Source organism: Amblyomma maculatum, chromosome 3, assembly GCF_055883805.1.
Source record: "Amblyomma maculatum isolate TAMU_Amacu chromosome 3, ASM5588380v1, whole genome shotgun sequence".
NCBI classification, from domain to species: domain Eukaryota; kingdom Metazoa; phylum Arthropoda; class Arachnida; order Ixodida; family Ixodidae; genus Amblyomma; species Amblyomma maculatum.
The window spans coordinates 200,691,921-200,713,619 of record NC_139346.1 but is presented as its reverse complement, the minus strand read 5'-3'; the positions used below and the strand labels follow the sequence as shown (position 1 = coordinate 200,713,619).

General features: G+C 46.9%; 1 protein-coding gene across 1 annotated transcript in view; it reads right to left on the bottom strand.

The window, feature by feature from the left end:
- Window positions 1–5,750: 5,750 nt before the first annotated feature.
- The window catches only part of LOC146197422 (beta-hexosaminidase subunit alpha-like), a 36,990-nt gene continuing 21,041 nt past the window's right edge, over window positions 5,751–21,699 (bottom strand). The window contains exons 10-14 of the mRNA XM_084597183.1: window positions 19,847–19,997; window positions 17,508–17,706; window positions 14,224–14,314; window positions 9,721–9,825; window positions 5,751–5,838 (exon numbers count right to left, since the gene is read on the bottom strand). Of these exons, the coding sequence (XP_084453309.1) occupies window positions 5,751–5,838; window positions 9,721–9,825; window positions 14,224–14,314; window positions 17,508–17,706; window positions 19,847–19,997 (634 nt within the window). The remainder of the gene's footprint in view (window positions 5,839–9,720; window positions 9,826–14,223; window positions 14,315–17,507; window positions 17,707–19,846; window positions 19,998–21,699) is intronic.

Below are 21,699 nucleotides of genomic sequence, written 5' to 3'. Positions count from 1 at the left end.
CTTTTTGTTGTCTATGCTCTTTCGCAGTTTATTAGCCGCGTATGTTGAAAGTATTTCAAACTAGAAAGTTCAGAAGTTTGTTGATAAATATTAACTAATAATCATTGCAAATAATGCTGTTTAAGTTCTAACTTCTCAACTGTTCTGTGCTTACACTAGTAGGGCTCCCTAGATAAACAAGCCTCTACAGATTTCAAGCATCTCTCTTGGGATACCCAACTGTGGAGAGCCCTGCGGCAGCTCCCTGGTTTCAATGTGTGAAATTCGGCAGTATTACAGAAATCAAAGGATGCAAGAACAAAGACCATTAAGCAGCAAAGCCCTCTCTGGAGTAGTTCAATAAAGGTACATCATGATGGATGCAAATTCAAAGTATGCTGACTTGTCCAGGGAGCTGTTAGCGGTCATAATAGGTACAATGAGGACATGCTTCTTCCTGCCCGAGAATTCAATACTACTACTGGGACGGGTTGCAGTCATTTTAAGTCAATTGCTGTGTCTCTGTGCAGCATAGAGCTTGGCCTGTGTGATCCTAACAAAAATTGGTGTTCAAGTGAGAATTAATGGGACGCTGAAGCTTTGTTAAAGGGCCATGAAAAGCTATAATGTGCATGACCAATTGGTATTCTATAAGTCCTTTCCGCAACACATTTTTTAGCTAGTTTCATTTGCTTCGAACATAGCGTTATAAAATGATGCTCTTCCTCAACTCCCTCAACTTTGCGCATGCTGAGTCACAGCAGCACCCCACCACAGCAAGCGCCGATGACATCATTAGGAAAAATAGCGCACAGGGAAATGTCGCCCTAATTGGTTGCGAGTGGTTGCTAGGAGCACTTTTTAAAAATTATTTGTAACTTATAGGCTCCCCCACAAAGCTTTCAATTTTTACTGGAATGCTTGCAATGACCACCTGTAATAGAGTTCTTGCATTAGAATATTATCACAAGTAGACACAATAGCACCTTTTTTAGCACTGCCTTTTCATTCTATTATATGTGTATGTATATATATTCGTTGAAGTTGGTGTTTTGGGGGAAAGAAGGAGCAGCATTGGCCTCGCTGTGGCTAAGGAAGGCGCTGGCTGGATCCGTATGATGGATATATATCATTGCTCATTATAACGGATATATCATTTGCTGCCTCGTGCCACATGCGCACGTAAGAGATGCATGTGTCATGTCTGTGTGTTGAAAAATAAACCAAAAACAAAGCGAAGAAAGCCATGCCGTTTGGTAGAAGGCCGCCGGCGCTTTGGGCGCAGCGCATCGTCGGCGCGCGAGCGCTTCTGCTGACGGCTCTTCGGTTTTTTTTTTGTTTTTTTTTTTTTAAGTAGGAATTTAGAACCCGGGCAGTATGGCACTTTGAAAGTAAGGAGATATATAAAACAAAAATTAAGCCAGTATGCAATGCGCAGCACGCTTGCCCCCTCGGTAGCAGTGCATGTGTAGACAGCATACTAGACCCGAGCGAGCCTACAGCTAGGCACTCGGTCAATGGAAAGGCTTCAAAAAAAAAAAAAAAAAAATTCCCGACGATTACGTTACTTTCTAATGCGAAATTTGAGCGCAGCTCATCAGCTGTTTCACCTTTTCGATAGATTAAGGCAAAACAACTTTTTTTTTTTAATTTTTCACACGTATTCTTTCAAGAAACACTCCACTAACAGTTCTTGGCTGTCACGAAAGAGGCTTTGTGGTCGGAAAAATGAAGAGAGCAATTAAGTTATCGGGCAGTGCGTAGGCCCATATGAACGTTGCGCGACGAGCAGATAGCAGCGACTGACATGCCGCTGACGCCGCTAGTGAGTGAAGAGAACGTGACTCTGCGTTTCGGCTTGGGATGCACGCACCATGATCAGCTGATAGCGAGCCGGCGTTTCGGCAACCGGAGAGCACCCTCGCCCTATCAGTGTAAGGTGCTACATTACTGGGGACACTTCCTTTAAGAGTATGGCGCGAGAGCGTAAGCTACCATCCCACATATAAATGAGAAAGGTTCAATGCTGCTGAACCGAATGTGGAGCGAAAGCATTAGATACCGGTGACCGAGCGTTCTTGTTCTTGCTACGCGACGGCTTGAAACCTGGCGCAGTATTGCTATCGCAATAAACGTAACTTGTGGTTCTTGACGAATTTTTGGGGAAAGAAAGGCGCAGTATACTTCGGGTGGACACCACGGAATCGCGGACACCCACACTTTTTTGTCAAGGTCACTTGAAGGTCAACCGTGGCGACCGGCTGTGAGCTACGCGACGGCTCGAAACCTGGCGCAGTAGCGTTTATTGAAACCTTGTTTTAGTAATAGTTAAGTTCACGTTCTACTTTTTAAAGTAAACTGTATAAGTGACTATATATGTTTAAAACGCCAATTCGCGTGTTTTGTTTTGGTTGTGTTTTCATTCGGTTTTGGGCGGTTTACAGTTCGGAAATAAGCGGCGCAGTATTGCTATCGCAATAATAAAAAATTAGCTGGGGCTTAGCTTTAGTTAAGCCTGGAAATTGCAAAAGCAATGTCCGCTTGGCTACGCAAAGTGTTTCGCTTGTGGTGGTGCACATTGCTAATCTCCTGTGCACCCACGAAATGAAAGGCATATATTTTAGACGCCTCCAACCTTTGTTATTCATTCACAGATTCTTCTTGTACCCCAATGAACCGCAGCAAGGCCTGCAAGCTCTTGCAACTTGTATGACGTCAATCGCTTGCCGCCGTTCGCAAGTGGTCGACGGGCCGTGGAGCGTAGCTGCGGCGCGCTGAAGAGAAGAGCCGACTTGGTACCCCGTCTCTCGCTCTGGTATGACGTCGGTAGTCACGTGACCGACCACCGCCGCCGCTCGACCGTGGAGCATATGATACGGCGCGCCGAAGAGCTACCCTCTCTCTTGCTCTGGTATGACGTCAGTTGTCACATGACAGACCCTGCTGCGAAGCGAGGACCCCGCTCAGCAGCAGCAAGCCATCCGCCTGGCGACTGAGGCCGTGAAGCAACAATGCATATTCACCAGACCTTAGTTCGCGAGGCTCCTGAGTAAAGGGTGGTTCACATGCAAGCGATTGAGCGAACTGAGCGGCGAGCGGCTGCGACAAGAGCGAAAAATTTCCAACGAGTTTGAACTACGTCGCTCTCGCCGCTCAAGCCGCCGCGACAGCTCAGAACAGGTTTGTGCGTCGCCGTGGCAGAAATCGCTAGCGTTTTCGCTTGCATGTGAACCAGGCTTAAAGCTCCATCAGGCCTGCGTGCCGGGGAGTCCGAAACGGAGCTTCTTCTCGGTGGAAATAAAGGTTTTCAACAACAACAACGACCACCGACCGTGAAGGGTACGTTCCGGTACGGCGAAAAGGCGAAACCTGGCGTAGTATTGCTTTCGCAATAAAATTACGAGGGACTTTAGTGACTAAAGCAGTGAAAGGCGAAAGCCTAGTGCCGCATTCAGCTACGCAACTGACACCAATCAGTAATTAGTTAATTAATGAATTACTTATTAGCCATTCATTTGTAATTTGTCATTGATTGCCATATGGCCGCATTCGCGCATACTGTGGTGGTGCTCTGTGATTGGTCAATATCTCTATGACGTCATCCCACCTCGCCCAGTCAGAGCCACCGCAAAAGCGGGACACATTTTGTCCACGACAGCATGAGCCATAAAAGGCTTTCGCGATGGTGGTGAAGGGTGGCTGTTCCTGGCCCTACGGGGCTGGGACTGGTAGGTCAACGCCGCTTGCTGCGGGGGCTAGCCTGCCACCGAATTTTTATCTGTTGTAGACCGTCATTGCACCCGCCACCGCTTAGGTGGTGGGCGAGGGCTGTTGCGGCGCGCGTCTTTCTCGCCCTCTTATTTTTCTTTCTTCTCTACTTTCTCACTTCTGTCCGCACGAGGCAACAGAGGTGGCTCAGAGCCAGTAGCAGGCCCATGCATTTTCGTTTCCTTCTTCCTAGAGCCACAACAAAGGCTTTCGCCTTACACCCTTGTCGCTAACGGGAATCACACGGGAATCTAACCTCCATCCCTTGGATCCCCAGCCGAGCGCTTTACCACTGCGCCACGCCCCGGATCGTGAAACGCTGTTCATAATTCCCCTTGTCTACCATGAGGATGATAGCGGAATTCCGCGAGTAACAGACACTGCGCCTTTCCTTTCCTGGTAACGAATTATAGGACACCGGTGAAATTTGATGCGTTTAATGGAACGCTGGTTGTGTTCGACAAGGGGCGCGCGATGTACCGTCACGACTGGTCATGACGTCACTGGGCGATTTATGCAAAATTCATAATTAGTGACAACCAAACAGCCATCTACAATTACGCAAAAAGAAGGATCGCACCAAAATCAGTGAGAATCCTAACCGGAAAACAGCTGAATAGAAAATCAGCTTAATATATATGGACTCCAGCGCTCTGTTCCTAGTAACGAGGCGGCACACGACTTAGCCCGAGCTCTCTACCTCCGGGTAACCGTGGAGTCACCTGATTGCAAGAACATGGACGAACTTTTATTAAATTACACAGAAATAGTCGAAAATTATTGGTGCCACCACCGGGTAAGCGCCTGAGCAACAAAGAGGCGACCGCATGGCGGCGTACTACAGGCAGGAAATTACATCCACCCGTTCTGGGCCTATCACGTCCAGGAAGGTGAGAGACAGGACGATAAATGTATGTAATGTGGGGAGAGAGGGACCCTCAACCACGTAATTTGGGAATGCGCTAGCCTCCCAGGGGCTAAGACAAAAATGATTAGTGGAGAAGCCTGGGGAACCCTTCTGCGGAGCGAGGGCTCAACTCTTCAGAATTAAGCTATCCGCCTGGTGGAAGAGGCCGCAAGGAACCAAGACCTATTTGCCTGCCTCTAATCGCGGAGGTCCCGGCCCCCGTCCCCTAGGCTTGCGCGCCGGGGGCGGAATAAAAGTTGTTCACACACACACACACATGCATATACGAAGCTGACCCCGGCGGACGTCCGATCCAGGCGTCCGTGCGACGCCTTTCATTTGCCGCTTCCTCAAACGCTGCACCACACAGCAAACAGAAGCAGACCCAGATGTCTAGGAGGCGTTAGTACAGCAGGCATCGGCGGCGTTTGAAATTGAGTTGCAGGATAGAAAAGGCGCAGTATCTGACACAATTCTTCGCGGACATAATAATTAATAATAATTATTAATTATTAAGTAACTCAATTTCAAACGCCGCCGATGCAACTCGCGAGGCAATGGGCCTCGCGAGTTGCTGAAACGCAGGGCTGTCAATGCGCTGACGTGTTTTAATCCTCACCCCTCGGGCCGTTTTGCCAGGAAGAAGCAAGATCAGGTGGCATTCCGAAGGTTGCACCATGCTTCGCAGCCGTGACAAACAAACAAGCAAACAAACAAACAAAACCATTGCTATTGGAATGCGGCATAAACAGGTAAAGTACAGGAGTGCAAAGGCATGAAAGCAGGAAATTCAAAACAACATATCTGGCCCTTCCGCCCTCAGAGCAGCGCAGTGCGCAAACCAAATGCGCCGACTCAAAGGAGTACGTGTTCCTCAGTTCCTCCGTGGTGTCCTCTCAAATTTGAGTCGAAGCGATGTAAATAAGTTCCCCTGATACTGTTTGAAAATGGAGACGGTATACAAGAAAATGTTGGTCGGCGGTGTTCAGCGGAAGTAAAAGAGGACATTGAGCTGCTGTAGCGCTCAATGTCTGTTGAGCTTCTGTAGCGCTCGAAGGCGGCGAGGCGAGCAGTAGGGCGGAGATCCACGACCACGTTATTCGATGTGGAACACTTCACGGAAGTCGAGCTCCTCACCGTCTTCGCAGACCATGCCGTTCAATGGCCTGACTGGTATGCCCCGCCTGCAATAATGCAAGTAACGGAAAAGAACAACTTAGCACTGTGAGGTATATTATAGCGATCGTAAACTCATTTTGAAGCGAAAGCTTCACTACTGCAGGTAGTTCGAGCCATCGGGTATGCACGGTTTTCACCTTGAGAGAGATTTAGAGGTCAAACTTCTGTGTTAAACCTGATGGTCGCCATGTAATTTTGAGGCATAGCCACATAGCCCACCAAGTGGCCCGTGACCACTGTCCACACCAAGGTCACGTGATCTGGTGGTTGCCATCCCTAGTGAAAAAACCGTATGAGTCACAATAACCTCATACAGATTTGTCATACTAAACTCATACTAAACTCTTACAAATATATCATCTCATACAAATATCATTCAACTTATGAGAATTATATGAGATTGTATGAGGTTTATATGAGTTTATACGAGTTCAGTATGATAAATCTGTATGAGGTTATTGTGACTCAACGGTTTTTCCGCTAGGGATGTGACTGCGGCATAACCACGTAGGCTGCCAAGTGGCCCTGACCAAGGTAAAGGTCACGCGACCTGGTGGTAGCCATGTGACTGCGAAATAGCAATGAAGGCCACCAAGTGTCCTGTGACCACTATCAAGCTCACGTGACCTGGTGGTCGCCATGTAACTGGGGCATAGTCACGTAGACCACCAACTGGCCCGTGACCACCAATGACCACCAGGTCATTTGACCTGGTGGTCGCATATGACTGGAGCAGTCACGTAAGCCAAGTGGCCCATGGCAACTGTCAAGGTCAAAGTCACCTAAGGTGACGTCAACGTGACGCGGAAGTAGAGGGCGCTAGAGGGGCGGTACATAAGGGACTTTAGGTACATATATAAATAGGAGATCCCGGGCTCCTGCATAGGTATACAACACTGCGCGAGATGGAGGAGGGTGAACTGCCTGCTTACAGTAGCGCATCGGAACGCGAAGGCACGTCGGAATGAGACCCTGAAAAAGCGGCATGCCGAAGGGCGATGAAGAACGAGCTTTACGTTTAAGGAAACACACAATGTGTTTAATCCAAGCTTGGCAATGGGCACAGCCATGTACGTACATGAAGTTTTCGCTTCCCTCCAGGGTTAACCAAAGTTAATCCATCAGCTAATTTTTTACTTAATTCTTCGGGTTAAGCATACTCACGGTCAAGTGTTTGCTCGAGCGACATGATTGTGCGCTTCTTTTCACGGTAGAAAAAAGCTGTGTGATATGCAATAAACTAGTAATGGCTTTGTCATAGAAGTCGTTAAGTCGTTCTTAAAGACAGTTAGGCTCCACCTTTAAGGTTTAATGAATCCGTCTATGGCTTCTTGTGTATCTTCGTTCGCGTAAATACACTTTGCTACCCGTCCTTTAATTGACCTCTTATTTTTGCCTCAGTTACCTTAAACATGCTGATTATATAGCTTGAAGTAGTTAAGGGATCACATTGTGTGGTCCGTCACGCGACATAGATCTAAAGCCCCGCTTTAACCAAGCCGTGTGGGTGTGCCTGTGTGGCATATAGGACGAGTAGCATGTCTAAGTCGACATCCGAGTGTACCAGAGGGTTCTATTTTCTATGTCTCTCTCTCTCTCTCTCTCTCTTTCTCTCACACACACACACACAGAAGCTGCTCCAATTGGCAGCATCTGCCAACTCGACCATATCGCTTGGACTCGTGACCGAACAATCAGTGTCCGGCCATGTCACTTGTCGACTACCACTTAAAATATGCATGCTCGCAATTTTCGCTTACAGCACCGACACCTGTAATGCGAACAGTGCGGGATTTTCTTAAGAACTGGGCCTAACACTCTGTCGCGTTAAAATGGTACAAATGTCGTGTCATACAAGTATCATTTGAATGTGTGAGAAATGTTGGGCATTGTATAGCAATTGTATGATTTTTCTGTGACATAGGATTACGAGAATATCACATCGTACAGCTTTTTTATACAGTGTTTGTTGCCAGTTATGATGATAGGCTGGCGGGTGCTGGGGCGTACGTGGTATTGTGCCCGGAAGTAGCTGGCGCATTTAGATGGAGGCCAAATGTAAAGGCCATATCAGTTCAAGTTGATGACCTCTGGTAATGGAAATGTCTGCAGCTATCCACTGCTGTGCTTCTTCCTTTTTTCCTTCTTTCCAATCCTACACTCTTTCTCCCTCTCTGCAAGGTTAGACATCTACTGCTGCTTCTCAGTCCACATAGCTAATTACGCATATTGCAAGGGTTTGTTTACAGGGTTTGATGGTAGGGCGAAATCGGATCACATAGTGCTTTTGTCCAAACCACCACACGCACTCTCGGCCTCTTCCTCCTCGTTCACCCTTAGTGAAACAGAGCTGCGGTCGAGTCATTTTATTCACTACAACGTTATTATTATTATTATTATCATCATTATTATTATTAATGTCGCCAGCTGTAGCCTACCACGTGCGTTATATTTCACCTAGGAAAGACGAGCTTTAACATCTTGATTGCGATATGCTATGTTATCGTACTTTAGCTGCGCAGAGATTGACATTTCTAAGACCGCACATACATGGCCTGAAACGCCGTGTGGTGATGGCTCCGGATTAATTCGACCACATGGAGTTCTTTGCCGCGAATGACTTGCAAAAACGACCTCTACAGACGATGATTCTCTTGAGGTCATCACCATCATCATCAGCCTGACTATACCGACTGCAAGGCGAAGGCGCCTCTCCCATATTTTTCCATTTAACCCGGTTCTGTGCTAGCTGCATCCACTTGACCCCTGCGAACTTCTTAACCTCATCCGCCCACCTAACTTTCTGCCGCCCCCTGCTACGCTTTCCTTCCCTTCTCTTGAGGTAAAGCAAATCAAAATGATCTGAAAACCTCAACGAACCTCACAGCTATCTTATTCCAGGAAGTTATCATAAAAAAGGCTTTTAGAGCATATTTTTAATTGGCGGCATACGCATGCGCATCTGTAACGAAAGTTGACAGCAATGAATAGAAGATCAAGAGGCTAGAAGGAGAGCTCTCCTCCTCCGAGGAACATGAAGACGAACAATTACCACAGGCTGGAGCTGGAAAACTTTACAACCTCGGATAGTTAATCATTCGTACCACAAATGGACAGCATTGCGACGGCGCATCTGCCGAGGCTTAAATTTGGGCAGTGAAAGTACAGAAGCTACAGGAAGGAATATGACAAGGTCGAACAACTTGTTAACGGCACATTGGAACGGCTGGACGTGTTGTTCCTTACGGAGACCAATACAGAGGCAATATAACGGGGGTATAAAACCTGCGCCTATGACGGGGGAGAAGTAATCTGTACGTTGGCATGGAGAGTTTTTCAAGAAGTTTTACTTTCTCACGGGAAAAATATTCATATCTACAAAAGTGGACGGCGGTGGCACATTTGCGTTGAATGCGTACTGTGCTCGCACAATAAACGCGAGCTGAATAAATGTAATCTTTAAAAAGACGTCGTAAACAACAGTTAGCTTATCGAATTTGTGTATTTTAATGCGGACCATCCTGCCGAGGGTATCAGCAAGAGTGTGAAAAAGTCTCTAAACCGGCCTATCCCACTTGGAGAGGCAACATTGCGTAACGAAACACTATACCAGACCAATATACACCAGGACCGACACGCCGCACAGCCCCTTGCAATGCATGCGAGGAGAGTGCTAACCCGTACCGCATTATTCGTATTTGCCAAGAGTCTGGCTGTGGGAGGCTGTGCTGCTCAGTACTGACCCTAGCATCCAGACATGGATAGTGGACAACTCCTGGCCTGCAGCAAATGCCTGAAGCGAAGGCCTGCAGTGTTTCTATGACGAAACGACGACAAAGATATTCAAATATTTTGAGCAGGAAATTATTTATAGGGTGGTGACTAACCGTAGCATCCGGCAGCGGTGTGCATTGAGCCTTGGGGCCGCCTGTGCGTGGCTTCTCATCTGGCTGCTGCTCCACAAGCGCTCAGCCACGGCTGCAGCACTGGGCCTGCATCGTGATCGATCGATCGATCGGTCGATCGATCGATCAATCAATCAATCAATCAATCAATCAATCAATCAATCAATCAATCAATCAATCAATCAATCAATCAATCTGTATATTTAACAATTTTATCACACATATATGGCCAAATTCGAGAAAAGTGCTAGGTCATTTGTAGAAAATGACTTTTGAAGTGCTCGGATATGATACGTATTTCTGACCAAAGAGTAGTTAAAGTCAGTTACCTTATTAAGTCAGTCTCTAAAATCGCAGGGAATACAAGATGCTACAACTACACCGATGTTAAGAGCGAAAGAGAGAAGAAAAGAATAAATGACTAAGTTCTCTAAGCTTTTCTTGTTCCGAAGAAAAGCGCGAGAAATCTCAAATATTTGTGGGATTAAGCGCGCCGCTCAGTGCTCCAATTGTTGCTGTCGCAATGGAGCAGCCAAGTTGGAGGAGCTGCAGTCACTGTCAGTCACAGTTGCACGATGACGACGCGCTCACTCAATATTTTTCCAGTATTATATCATCAGCAAAGAAGCCGAAAACAAAAGCGACTTCATCGAAAAAGAAGCAGAGAAAGTAAAGTTCACAAGTCCTTTTCTCATTTTATGCTAAGATCCCGTCCCAGGCTTGCTCCCCGCTATTCTCAGAATACGTTCATATAATGAACACCAACCACCGAGAGCGGCGAGTTGGTAATACTATACGTAGACCACGAGAAAGCATTAGAATTTCCCGCGCAGCTTTTCTGACCAACCGGCAGTGTAGATGCCGTTCATTGCACATACAACTACGCAAAAATTTCCTTTCAAATCGGACAGCTAGAGCACAGATTGGAAATACCCGCTACAGAGAAATCATATCCGGTTATTTACGTGCGTCGCAAAGGCCAGTACTGTCCCGCATACCTTCCAAGGTCACCATGATACATTTATCAGAAAACATGGATAAAATCGCGTACTTGATACATGCTATAAGCTGACGATATTATGGTGTGCATGACAACATACCGTCGGACAAATGGAAGAAAGGCTTCAAGTAGTCCCCTGCATCATATATATAGTCCCCTGCATGCATATATATGGTTGGTTGGTTGGTTGGTTGGTTGGTTGGTTGGTTGGTTGGTTGGTTGGTTTGTGGGGTTTAACCGTTTAACGTCCCAAAGCAACTCAGGCTATGAGAGACGCCGTAGTGGAGGACTCCGGAAATTTCGACAACCTGGGGTTCTTTAACGTGCACTGACATCGCACAGCACACGGGCGCCTTGCTTTTCGCCTCCATCGAAAAGCGGCCGCCGAGGCCGGGATTCGATCCCGCGTCCTTGGGAACAGTAGTCGAGCGCCGTAACCACTGCGCCACCCCGGCGGGGATATATATATATATATATCAGCACGTGGAAGATTAAGGGCCTTGCTCCCCGCAAGAATCCTAGAATCCTAACTCTTGATTCTGTAGCGTGGCTTTTTGGGCTTGTTGGTACATAGTTCCAATAGCCTTGATTCTAGCAGGAAAAGAGAGACGAAAAATTCGGTTGGAGCAAGGATCACATTTTAAAGTTAACATATCCAGCAGGCCTGTGCCGGAGGTGCACACTCTCTGAATTGTGCGTTGTCAGAATCAACCCAGCGGAAGCAACATGCATTGAAATCACCAAGAAACCGACACCATGGATACACCAAACTTAAAGTCTAATCAAGGGGATCGCCATTGACCACCACGGTGTGAACAAAGACCCTCCCCTCGTTCAAGCCTGTGCAATCAGTAGAATCACTTACACTTTGCGTGTACAAGAATCCACTACGCGTATGGCAATCACCTTATAGATTAAGAAGCTCGTCATGGGAGTGGAGTAGACGAACACGGCAGACTAACTGATGGAGGCCTACCAATGCCAAAATTCGAATTACTAACATGACTCAATCGAACGGGCAAATATTAGAATTAAACGCGATGATCAAGGAGGTCGTACGAGGCGAGTACGAGGACAAAAGATGAATTTCAAGAACATTGGAGAGATAATGTGCACAAAACCTCTACACCAAAACATGCAGCCAACGTATCACAAGGAGCAGGAAAAGAGAAGAATAAAGCACGACAATACAGTCTACTGGCAGGGTACGCATCGCACACGTGGATTTCACCTGTAACAAGGGCTAGAAGTCATCGTCGATAATGGGTTATGCAGGGAACATATATTTAAACGTGCCTCCCCGAGAAGAGGATGTAATAGTTGTATAGCTCACTCTGACCAACACCAACTCTAGGATGATAATAATAAGCAATTCTAAATAAGCAATCGAAACTGTACCCGGGCCAGGTATCTCCATCGACTCAGAAAACGCTGTAGAGCAATCCAAATACAAACTCATGATTCCATGGAAGCACCCCTGCCCACACACATCTTTGAAATGAAGCTTCAACACCGTGCTCGAGGACTTGTCAACCGAACCGAGGGACCCATAAAGCAGTTTTATCAGTGGGAGGACATTGAGTATATCAGCACGTACTAGAAGATCCTAGGACAGAGACTAACATACCCGCCAGTGCACGCACTCACCTAAGTGACTGCATTCGCCCTCAGTAACAAATAGGACGTTATAAACACGGTCCACGCGCTACACTATATATTAACGTATACCAAGAAACATAACTGAAGCACTGTAAGAAGCATTATCAAAGAGCAAATCTTTTCCACGTGTTATGAACATGTCGCAAAGGAGAGTCAGAGTACAGCATGAGCAATACAAAAGAGCATCGGGATCGAGACCATGCTGTCTAGTTCCGAGGAGACAGCTGCAGTGGCCAAATTATTACAGGTTGGCTGAGAAAAGCATCGGTTTCATTTCATTACACAGCAAGATCTTTTTCCCAGCCCAATTCATATTTTATGCGCCAATAGTCTACACACGCACGCAGAAAAATGCTGTGGCGGACACGTAGCTCCGCCTTTAACGGTATAACGAGACTGGGTAAGCTTCTAGCCCGCATATAAAGACCTGCTTTAACTAAGTCGTATTAACGTGCCTGAGTGACCTAGGGGTAACGTGAATGCAAGGATCCTGGCGGCCTGATTCTGATGTCACCCTTTAATGTGAATCATGAGACCCGAGTTGGCAGCTCCTTCAAACGTAACGTCAGTCAACCCACGTCCAATCAGTGCGCGCCCATGTTAGCTGCCAGCTACCGCCTGTCAGCGCCATGCTTGCGATTTTTCGCTCACAACGCCGGCGCAGGCATCGACGTGGACTGTTCGTCCGGCGGTAAGTAACCTTGTCCTGCTATCCACTTGTAGAAGAGGGGGAAGAAAGGGAGAATGCGAATGGATGGATGGACGAATTATGATGATGATGTCATAATGCAAAATATTGCATGGAATGGCCCGGATTATATAGATGTGCATGCACGCACTGAATGACACTGGTCTCACGTCATTATCAGAGGCAGCCTGACGACGCCCAATGTCTGGGCAAACACTCTTCCCCTATCTCTCCTAATTAATCCAGTTCTGTGCAGCTGCGGTCACCTAATTCCTACAAACTTCCTGATCTCACCCTCCCACCAATATTCCTGCTATGCCCCTGTTGCTATGCTTGCTTTCTATGCGAGTCCAGTCCGTACCCCTTAACGACATTCGGTTATCATGCCTTCGTATTATATGTCCTGACCATACATAAACATTTCTACTTTATTTCAACTAAAATATGATTAACTCGAATTATTTCTCGGAGCTACTCTGCACGCTTAATATCTCGTGACGTTGCACCCATCTACCATTTTCCGTTCCATAGCTCCCTGCTTTGTCCTCAACTTAAGTAGAGCCCTTTTCGTTAGCCACCACGTTTCAGCCCCATAGGCGAATACCGGTAACACACAGACGCTAAATATTTTTAACCTGAGGCATAATGGTAAACTATATGCTAGTCACATTTCGCGGCTTTGTCTAGATGCTTCGCTGCTGTATCTAGATTGAGCGCAGACGAGTGCAATGGGTTTTCTTAGTTGGACGACCAACGAGCGCGTTTGTTGCTATCGCCGCTGATCAGTTGCTCACTTATTTTGCGGGCGTAAGTCAGCTCATTTAAGAGTTAATTTCAGTACGCTACTCTTGTCTGCTCATTTGTGCCCATAGCGCATTGTCACCAACACGAGGCAATATCTATGTCGTCTTTCATATAAGGTGATGGCTTAAGACTGTATGCCAGCGTGGATGTGTGAAGTACAGAGTTACAAATTAGGGATTAGTGATATACTAAATGAGTAGCAATGTGCACGTCTGCGTGTACAGAATCCGCAAGGGCAGCCAGAGATGAGAGCAATTACAGCCGTCACGTCCTACATCTAGAGGCGTATTTTGTGTCAATTATTTTTTTACGACATGGGAAGGCAGACCCTTACCATAGTTTGGCCATGAGGTTAGTGCGGTCCACGAATTCTCCCCACATGCAGGCTTCGCCGCCGACCACCAGGCGACGCCACCGCGAACTGCCTGCGCGAAAAGCGCCGAGAAATGTCTTGTGGGACAATGGATGGCTCAAGAAGTATGAAAAGATGGTTCGGTTGATAGGGTTTAGCATCCCCAAGCGACTCAGGATATGAGTGACGCCGTAGTGAAAGAAAAAGACAAGCCTGTTTTATAAGGAGGTCGCAATATCCACGGTATACATATTGTGAGCACTTATCGTGAACCTCATCCACATCTCATCATCATCATCATCACCAATATACTGGGTGATCGTTCTTCGACGCCATTGTTGGCAACGCTATAAAGCCCGGTCGCCAATTTACAAGTGGCGGAGCCTGCTGTCGATCCCAGTACCTCCCAACCGAAACCCTGCAGCTACGTTCCGGTCAAATCCTAGTCGGCCAGACTGCCAGGTTGGAACATCACGATCAACATCCCTATGTTCCGGCTGCCGTCCTCTCAACTGCTGCTGCTTCCCCAACTGGTGTGCTTCCCGGACCATAGGCTTCTACCAACACTGCTCATACTCATGCGTCCATGGCTACGCCGTCAGGTCTGTCAACCTGGATTATACCCACCCGACAGCGCGATCCTCCTGCTTTTCCTCCCCGACCACGGCGTTCAGAATTGGCTGGATCAGCACGAATATACAAGGCGTCTACAACCGCTGGGACGCTTCTACACAACTTTTGAATGTCGGCTGCTTGAGCCATGTAGCCAAGACTTGGTTTGTCAACCATCGGGCCGTCATTCCCGACTGGACTCAGTTTACAACACAGCTTCATCAGATCTTTGGAACGGTGGCCACCGGCTCCACTGCTCACCAACAGAAATTAGACTCCCGCGTGTAGCTTCCTGGGGAGAGTTACACGTCATATATTGAGGACGTACTCGCCCTCTGTCGGCATGTGAACATTACCATATCTGAAGATGTTCTGAAAGGAATAGACAGTTTCGCTTTTTCTACTCTCGCCGCTCAACACCCATCATCTGTTGTAGACATTCGTAATACCATGCCAGCGCTCAGATGCACTTCAGTCACGCCGTCTCCCGAACACCTGGGACAATCGTATTTCCTCAGACGCCGAACTCCACGCGATGATACGATCCAACATCCGCGAATAACTGCAGGGCTCTTCCCCAGGACCTGTCCCTCCCCTGCAAGTTATTGTAATTTGCGCGCAATGATCAGAGAGGAACTGGCTTCTGTAAACACGTCCATCTTTTCAATAGAAGCCAAGCACCACTGACAGGCCTACGTATGCTGAGATGAGTCGCTCTTCCACCCCTGAATCTTGCTCCCGCAATTACTTCTGCTACTTCTGGGGAGGAACTTTTAAATTCAATTAGCCATGACCTTTCGTCGAACCAGAAACAAGCATAGCTCTTTTAAAGAAGCGCAGAACCACTCCCCTATTCTGGGTCGCACGTGTGCTAGCTGCCACGCATCGCATTATACAACTAACGGTTCTGCCATAATTCGCCACCGACCCTACCGAGTGTCTTCTTCAGAACGTAATATAACACAGGATAACGTCATGGATATGCTGAATCACAACATCCTTCGCCCTTCCTCTAGTCTCTGGTAATCGCCTGTTTTGCTGGTGAAGAAAAAAGACAGCTCTGTAAGATTCTGCGTCGATTACCGTGCTTTGAGGAAGATAACGCGAAAGGATATATATTCCTTGCCACGCGTTTACGACGTCCTTGACTGTCTCCAAGGTGCTAAATTTTTCTCAGTTTTGGACCTCCGATTGGGTTACGGGCAAATGCCCATGCATGAGGAAGACAAAGAAAATACTTCTTTCGCTACTCCTGATGGACTCTACGAGTTTAATGTGATGCCCTTTGGCCTATGCAATGCTCCGGCAACATTCGCGCGTATGATCGACACCGTTTTGCAAGGCCTTAAATGGAATACATGCTATGCTACCTGAACGACATAGTGATCTTTCCTCGAACATTTTCAGAGCACCTAAAGCGCCTCGCAGAAGTTTTAATTGCGAAAAAATGTCGGTTTGCCTCACAATCCATCAAAGTTCTTCGGCATATCGTCAGCCGGAATGGCATTAGGCCTGATTCCGGCAACATTGCTGCGGTGGTGCATTTTCCACGAGCCTACTGCGTCAAAGATCTGAGTAGTTTCTTCGGACTATCATCTTATTTTCCCCGGTTCATCCGTAATTTCTCTTCAAATGCGTCCACACATCGGCTACTTCAAACTGGCGTACTCGATTGGACTACCGACTGCGAGATCTTTCAGTGCATTCCTTTCAGTATACATGGTGGACCTTGTCGGCTTCAGGCATATGATGGTGTTCGCAAGCCGAAAAAGGGAGATTACGTCCTCAATTATGACTTGTAACTCTCCCTGGAAACCTGCACGCGCGCGGGTGGCCAATTTCTGTTGGTAAGCTGCAGGGCCGGTGGCCACCGTTCCAAAGATCTGACGAAGCTGAATAGTAAATTAAGTCCAGTCAGGAATGGCGGCCCGATGGTTGACAAACCATGTTTCCGCTGCCTGGCTCAAGAAGAAGCCAACATTCAAAAGTTTGGTCGAAGCATCCCAGCGGTTGTAGGCACTGGCATCCTCGTACTGCTCAAGCAATTACCAACGTCGTGGCCGGGGAGGCCAGGAAAAACGAGAAGATCACGCTGCCGGGTGGTCGATCCAGGTTGACTGACCTGATTGCGTTGCGGTAGTGCGTTAGTGTTAGCAGGGCCGTGAGGTCTCGGATCCGGGAAGCAAGCCAGTTGGAGAAGCAGCAGCAGCTGGGGGGACGGCAGGCGGAACTTGGGTTATCGGTCGGGGTGATCCAAGACCAGGATTCGACCGGAGCGTAGCTGCAGAATTTCTATTGAGAGGTGAGGGAAGCAACAGCAGGCTCCACCACTTGTGAGCTTGGAGACCGAGCTTTAATGGCACAGCCAAAAATGGCGTTGAGGAATGAGCACACAGCAAGTTGATGATTATGATTCACAAATGAGAATGAAGTTCCATGAAACGAAATGTGTTGATGAATAAGGATTAAGTTCACAACAAGTGCTCACAATATATATATATATATATATATATATATATATATATATATATATATATATATATATATATATATATATATATATATATATATATATATATCGCAGTAGCATATAATGTTGAGTCAGTTAGAGCGCCCATTCAGGCGTAGACACAGGCATGTGGAGTACGACGTACGTGTGAAGTTGTGCGGATCGCAAGCGTAATATCTCTTCCATGAAGCGGAGTGTTCTGCATGGTCCAGCTGCCAGCAGCTCGTCAGAACCGCCTGGTATCCTCGGCTGGTGAGGTTGGCCACGTACTTTTGCCACGAGTTACTCGCCTTGGGGGAGCGTCCGCCTTTTTTTACCATCACGAGAGTGTCCAAGGTAGGAAGCTGCGTAGAAGGCATTCCGCAACGAGTGAAGATAGTGACATGCCAGTCACGTACAAGATGGCATAAAAAGCACCATTTACGTTTGCGTAAAACATCTTCCCAAAGAAAAAGAAATGTGCATGCATTAATCGTTGTCATCAACAGCCTACTTTCAGTTGAGGCAGCGCCTCCTTTATACTGTTGAGAATGTTTTTGCCATATACCCCCCCCCCCCCCTCCCCAACCTGTCCTGTGCAAGTTACTAATCAACATACTAATCTCATCCGCTTCCCTTGTCTTATGTTGCAGTCTCACTTTCCTGTGTGTTTACAATGTTCATTTAAGGTTTTAGTTTGCATAATGTAAACAGTTAAGTGTTTGGTGTTAGCGCATTTAAATGATTGCTAGTACATGACACCCTAAGCTATCGGAATCACTAACTGTGCTTATTCTTATTGAAATTCACGACACATCTTCACTCAGTTACTACAAGGCAGCGTAGCGAAACGGAGACTACGACATCTCCGGCAAAAATATTCAATATCGTACCCTTGTAATGCACTATCTACACTATCTAAGCGCTACCAGGAATCTTTGGTGCACTCTTGCGCTGGTGACGAAGATAAAACATAACCGTATCGGAAAACTTGGTGTGACTGCATCGCAGTGCGGCGTCGATCATAAGGCGCAGTATTCCTAGGGGGCAGAGACCGGCGCTATCGATTACACAGATAGGCTCAGAGATAAAAACGCGAGAGAGGACTTGTAAGGCTTGAACAAGCATGTTCTTAGATTTCGCCTTTCCTCTTTAAAAAAAAAAGAATAATAATAATGATGAACTACGTATTCGTAATCCACTATGGTTCGTATTCGAGATTGATCAGTGGGGATAACCACATATTAAGCGGGAGGAGGAAAGCTGAGAACTACTACATTAAATTTCTAACCTTAGGATCTACGGCCCTGTCTAGATATCTTGATAATTGTTAGTTAGCAAAAGGCACACATACTGAGTGCTGAGATAAGTAGACTTAAAACACTAGAGGTGGAAAACACCGTTTTTGCCATTTCAAAAGTTGCCAGTTTGGAGACTTGCTGCTTGCGTATTAAAATTTTGTCATTAATTCCTTTTTTCCTCACTAAATTTTGTGGGGCCCCGCTTCACTGGCAGCGGCGAGCCAGCCACATTCAAAGGCCGCGCCACATCCCAGCACTCCCTGCACGCTGCCCTTTTTCCTCTCCCCGCTCGTTCCCGGGATAACCGCTCCCTTGCAAGGGTTATAAAGGAAGGCGCACGCCGTTGCCTCTTCTCTTTGCTCCTGGATGACCGACCCCTGACCCCCCGCATCTTCATGGACACCCGACTGCGAGATAAAAGATGTTTCTTCCACGGCCCGCTGCGTGTTTGTCTTGCGTCTTCCTCGAGCAGAGAAATCGCCCACAATTTATGCAACTTATACTTTTATTAAAACCGTTAAAAACTTGTTTTGTTACTAAGCGGGTAATAAAGAAACAGTGGAAATGCGCATCGAGTCTAGTTCTTTTCGACGGCTGCACCGTCAGCAGCGATGGGCGGTGGCGTATTCTCCCCGCGCGATGCATCGCAAAGGAACACCTCCACACGCGGTTACTGTTTTAAACGATATCGTGACGCCAAGACCGAAATCGACTCCGATATCATTCTCTGGTGGCGATTGGAGCCTGGCCGGCGAACAGCAGCAGTCTCTCTCTGAACATGCAATGAACATTTACATGCGGAACGTATGAGACATTTCCAGGAAGCTCTGACAGAGGTAAACTTAATATAACGGCGTGCAATATGTAAAACTGTTCTCAAATCATTTCAGAATATGAAGGAAAACAAAAATAAGGGACTGAGGAAGGTCGAATGCAAATACTCATGTTCTACGCGTTGTATAGAGCAAAGGCTTTGTACCGGAAATAGCTGCTCTATTTGTCGCACTAGCTTCAAAGCTCGGACCTCGAATGACCTTTCATAACGTCTTTTTAGATCTATGACATCTCTGAGAAATGACAGCAGAATTCCTTCAGCGTCACCAACAGCAATGCTAAGAACAGACCGGCCGATAATTGCTTGAGGGGAAAGAGGGAGCATCGGGTACTCCTTCAGTGAAACGCTTTATTGAATGAATTTATATACCTCTAGTCCTCTGTCGATGGGATTCTGCCAGATGACTGGTTTCACACCAAGAGACCGCATGTTTCTGAAGATCTTCGTGATGTAGAACTGTGCCATTTTTTTCAGGTTGGGCATGCCATGTGATTCCATAACTATCCCTTCGCTGTTGTTCCTGTTCAGAAAAAAAGTAAACCATGAGCAATTTGATTGCTTACAAAAACAACACTTTGTTGCTCGTTAGCGACATATCATTTATTAACAAGGTAAGAAATATAGAAAAATGTGTTAACTGTAATAAAAATCTCAACATTAAATAGAAAGTGCATTCAAAAACTGCGTGGACATAAGTGCAAAAAATCTGGGGCTTAGCTTTAGTTAAGCCCGGTAGGTTGCGAAAGCAATAATAGCATGGCTACGCTATAGTTCAACTCATAGTGTAGCCAATTGTGGTGTACCATGCTGACCGTACGATTAACACAGGACATGTAATGTAATGACATTAATGTAATTAATGTATTGAATGTAATGGACAGCGTTCATTACATTCCATTCGGAGTCGTCACCGGTTGAGGATGATTCAAGATAAGCGCGACGCGCTCGTCTAGCTGCATCTTGAGCGCGCCGTCGAGCGAAACGCTGTTCCCGTTCATCTGTCTCTGTAGCCCGCTGTCGTTTTCTGGCTTCATCGAGACGACGCGACGTTTCTTTCTGTTTATCAGGATGCATAGCGAGTGCCTCAGCTGAGCAAGCACGAGCATTTATATACCCATCGTTTTCCTCCTCCTCCTCCTCTCAACTGCGAGAGAAGAGGTGACAGCAGCGCCTCCACTCGGTAGCAGCGCGACTCCAGCTGCAGCGCGCCGTGCCTACCGACCGCCGCCACCCGACGACTCGATTTGGTAGCCAATCTCTCGCAGCTGGTATGACGTCACAGCCATCTGGGGTCATTAATCTCTCGCAGCTGGTATGACGTCACAGCCATCTGAGGTCATTAAAGGTGAAACGTGCCTACCGACCATGGCTACGCAAAGGGCTGAAAATGGGAGTAGTGTAGCTTTCGCAATAAAAGGATGGCTTGCGCAGAAAAGTAAACCGAAGAATATTACTGGGCTGCAGTAGCTATTGGAGTTCAAAATAACAGCTTGAGGGGCTAGTTGGTGCTGCATAATACCCAGACATGTGGCGCAACAAACACAATCACATGCGAAGAGACACACCACACGCGCACACTACCAACTGTAATATAGATCTGAACACACACTTCCTCTTCACCACTCCTCTTCTTCTACACCCAAGTACATCTTCTCATCATCCTCTTCTTTGCCAAGGAGATAGTAGCACTTTCTTCCCCGCAGAACATAAACATCGTCCGAGCATGACAGTCCCCAATTCTACACTCACGTACATCTCCACACACCTCTTCTTTGCCCAGCAGCTAATACCACAATCGTCCCAGTGTACCACAACCATCTTCCAAGCTGGATAGTCACAAAGTCCACCACATAGTCACATAGTCACACACTAACAACCAACCACCACACATGTGCAGTAAGACATGTCCATCCAAAACACATCACTTGTGAAGTCCCTATGTAATGAGAAAACTGTAACCTGCTCAACATGTCTACGAAGCAACGAAGTACATGAGAATGAGAAGTACATGTACTTGAGGGAAAGAAGGATCAATAAACAAACATGGCTACAATACATGAGCGGTGGCTAAGAATAACAGCTTTAGGCCCGATAATAAACTAGATTCTTTAGGCCCGTGCATTTTCTTTTAATTCTTCCTACAGCCACAACAACAACAAATTATTTCTTTCTATCGTCGCTTCAGCTCTAATTATAGCAGGTCGGGACGGGCCGGGCTCAGG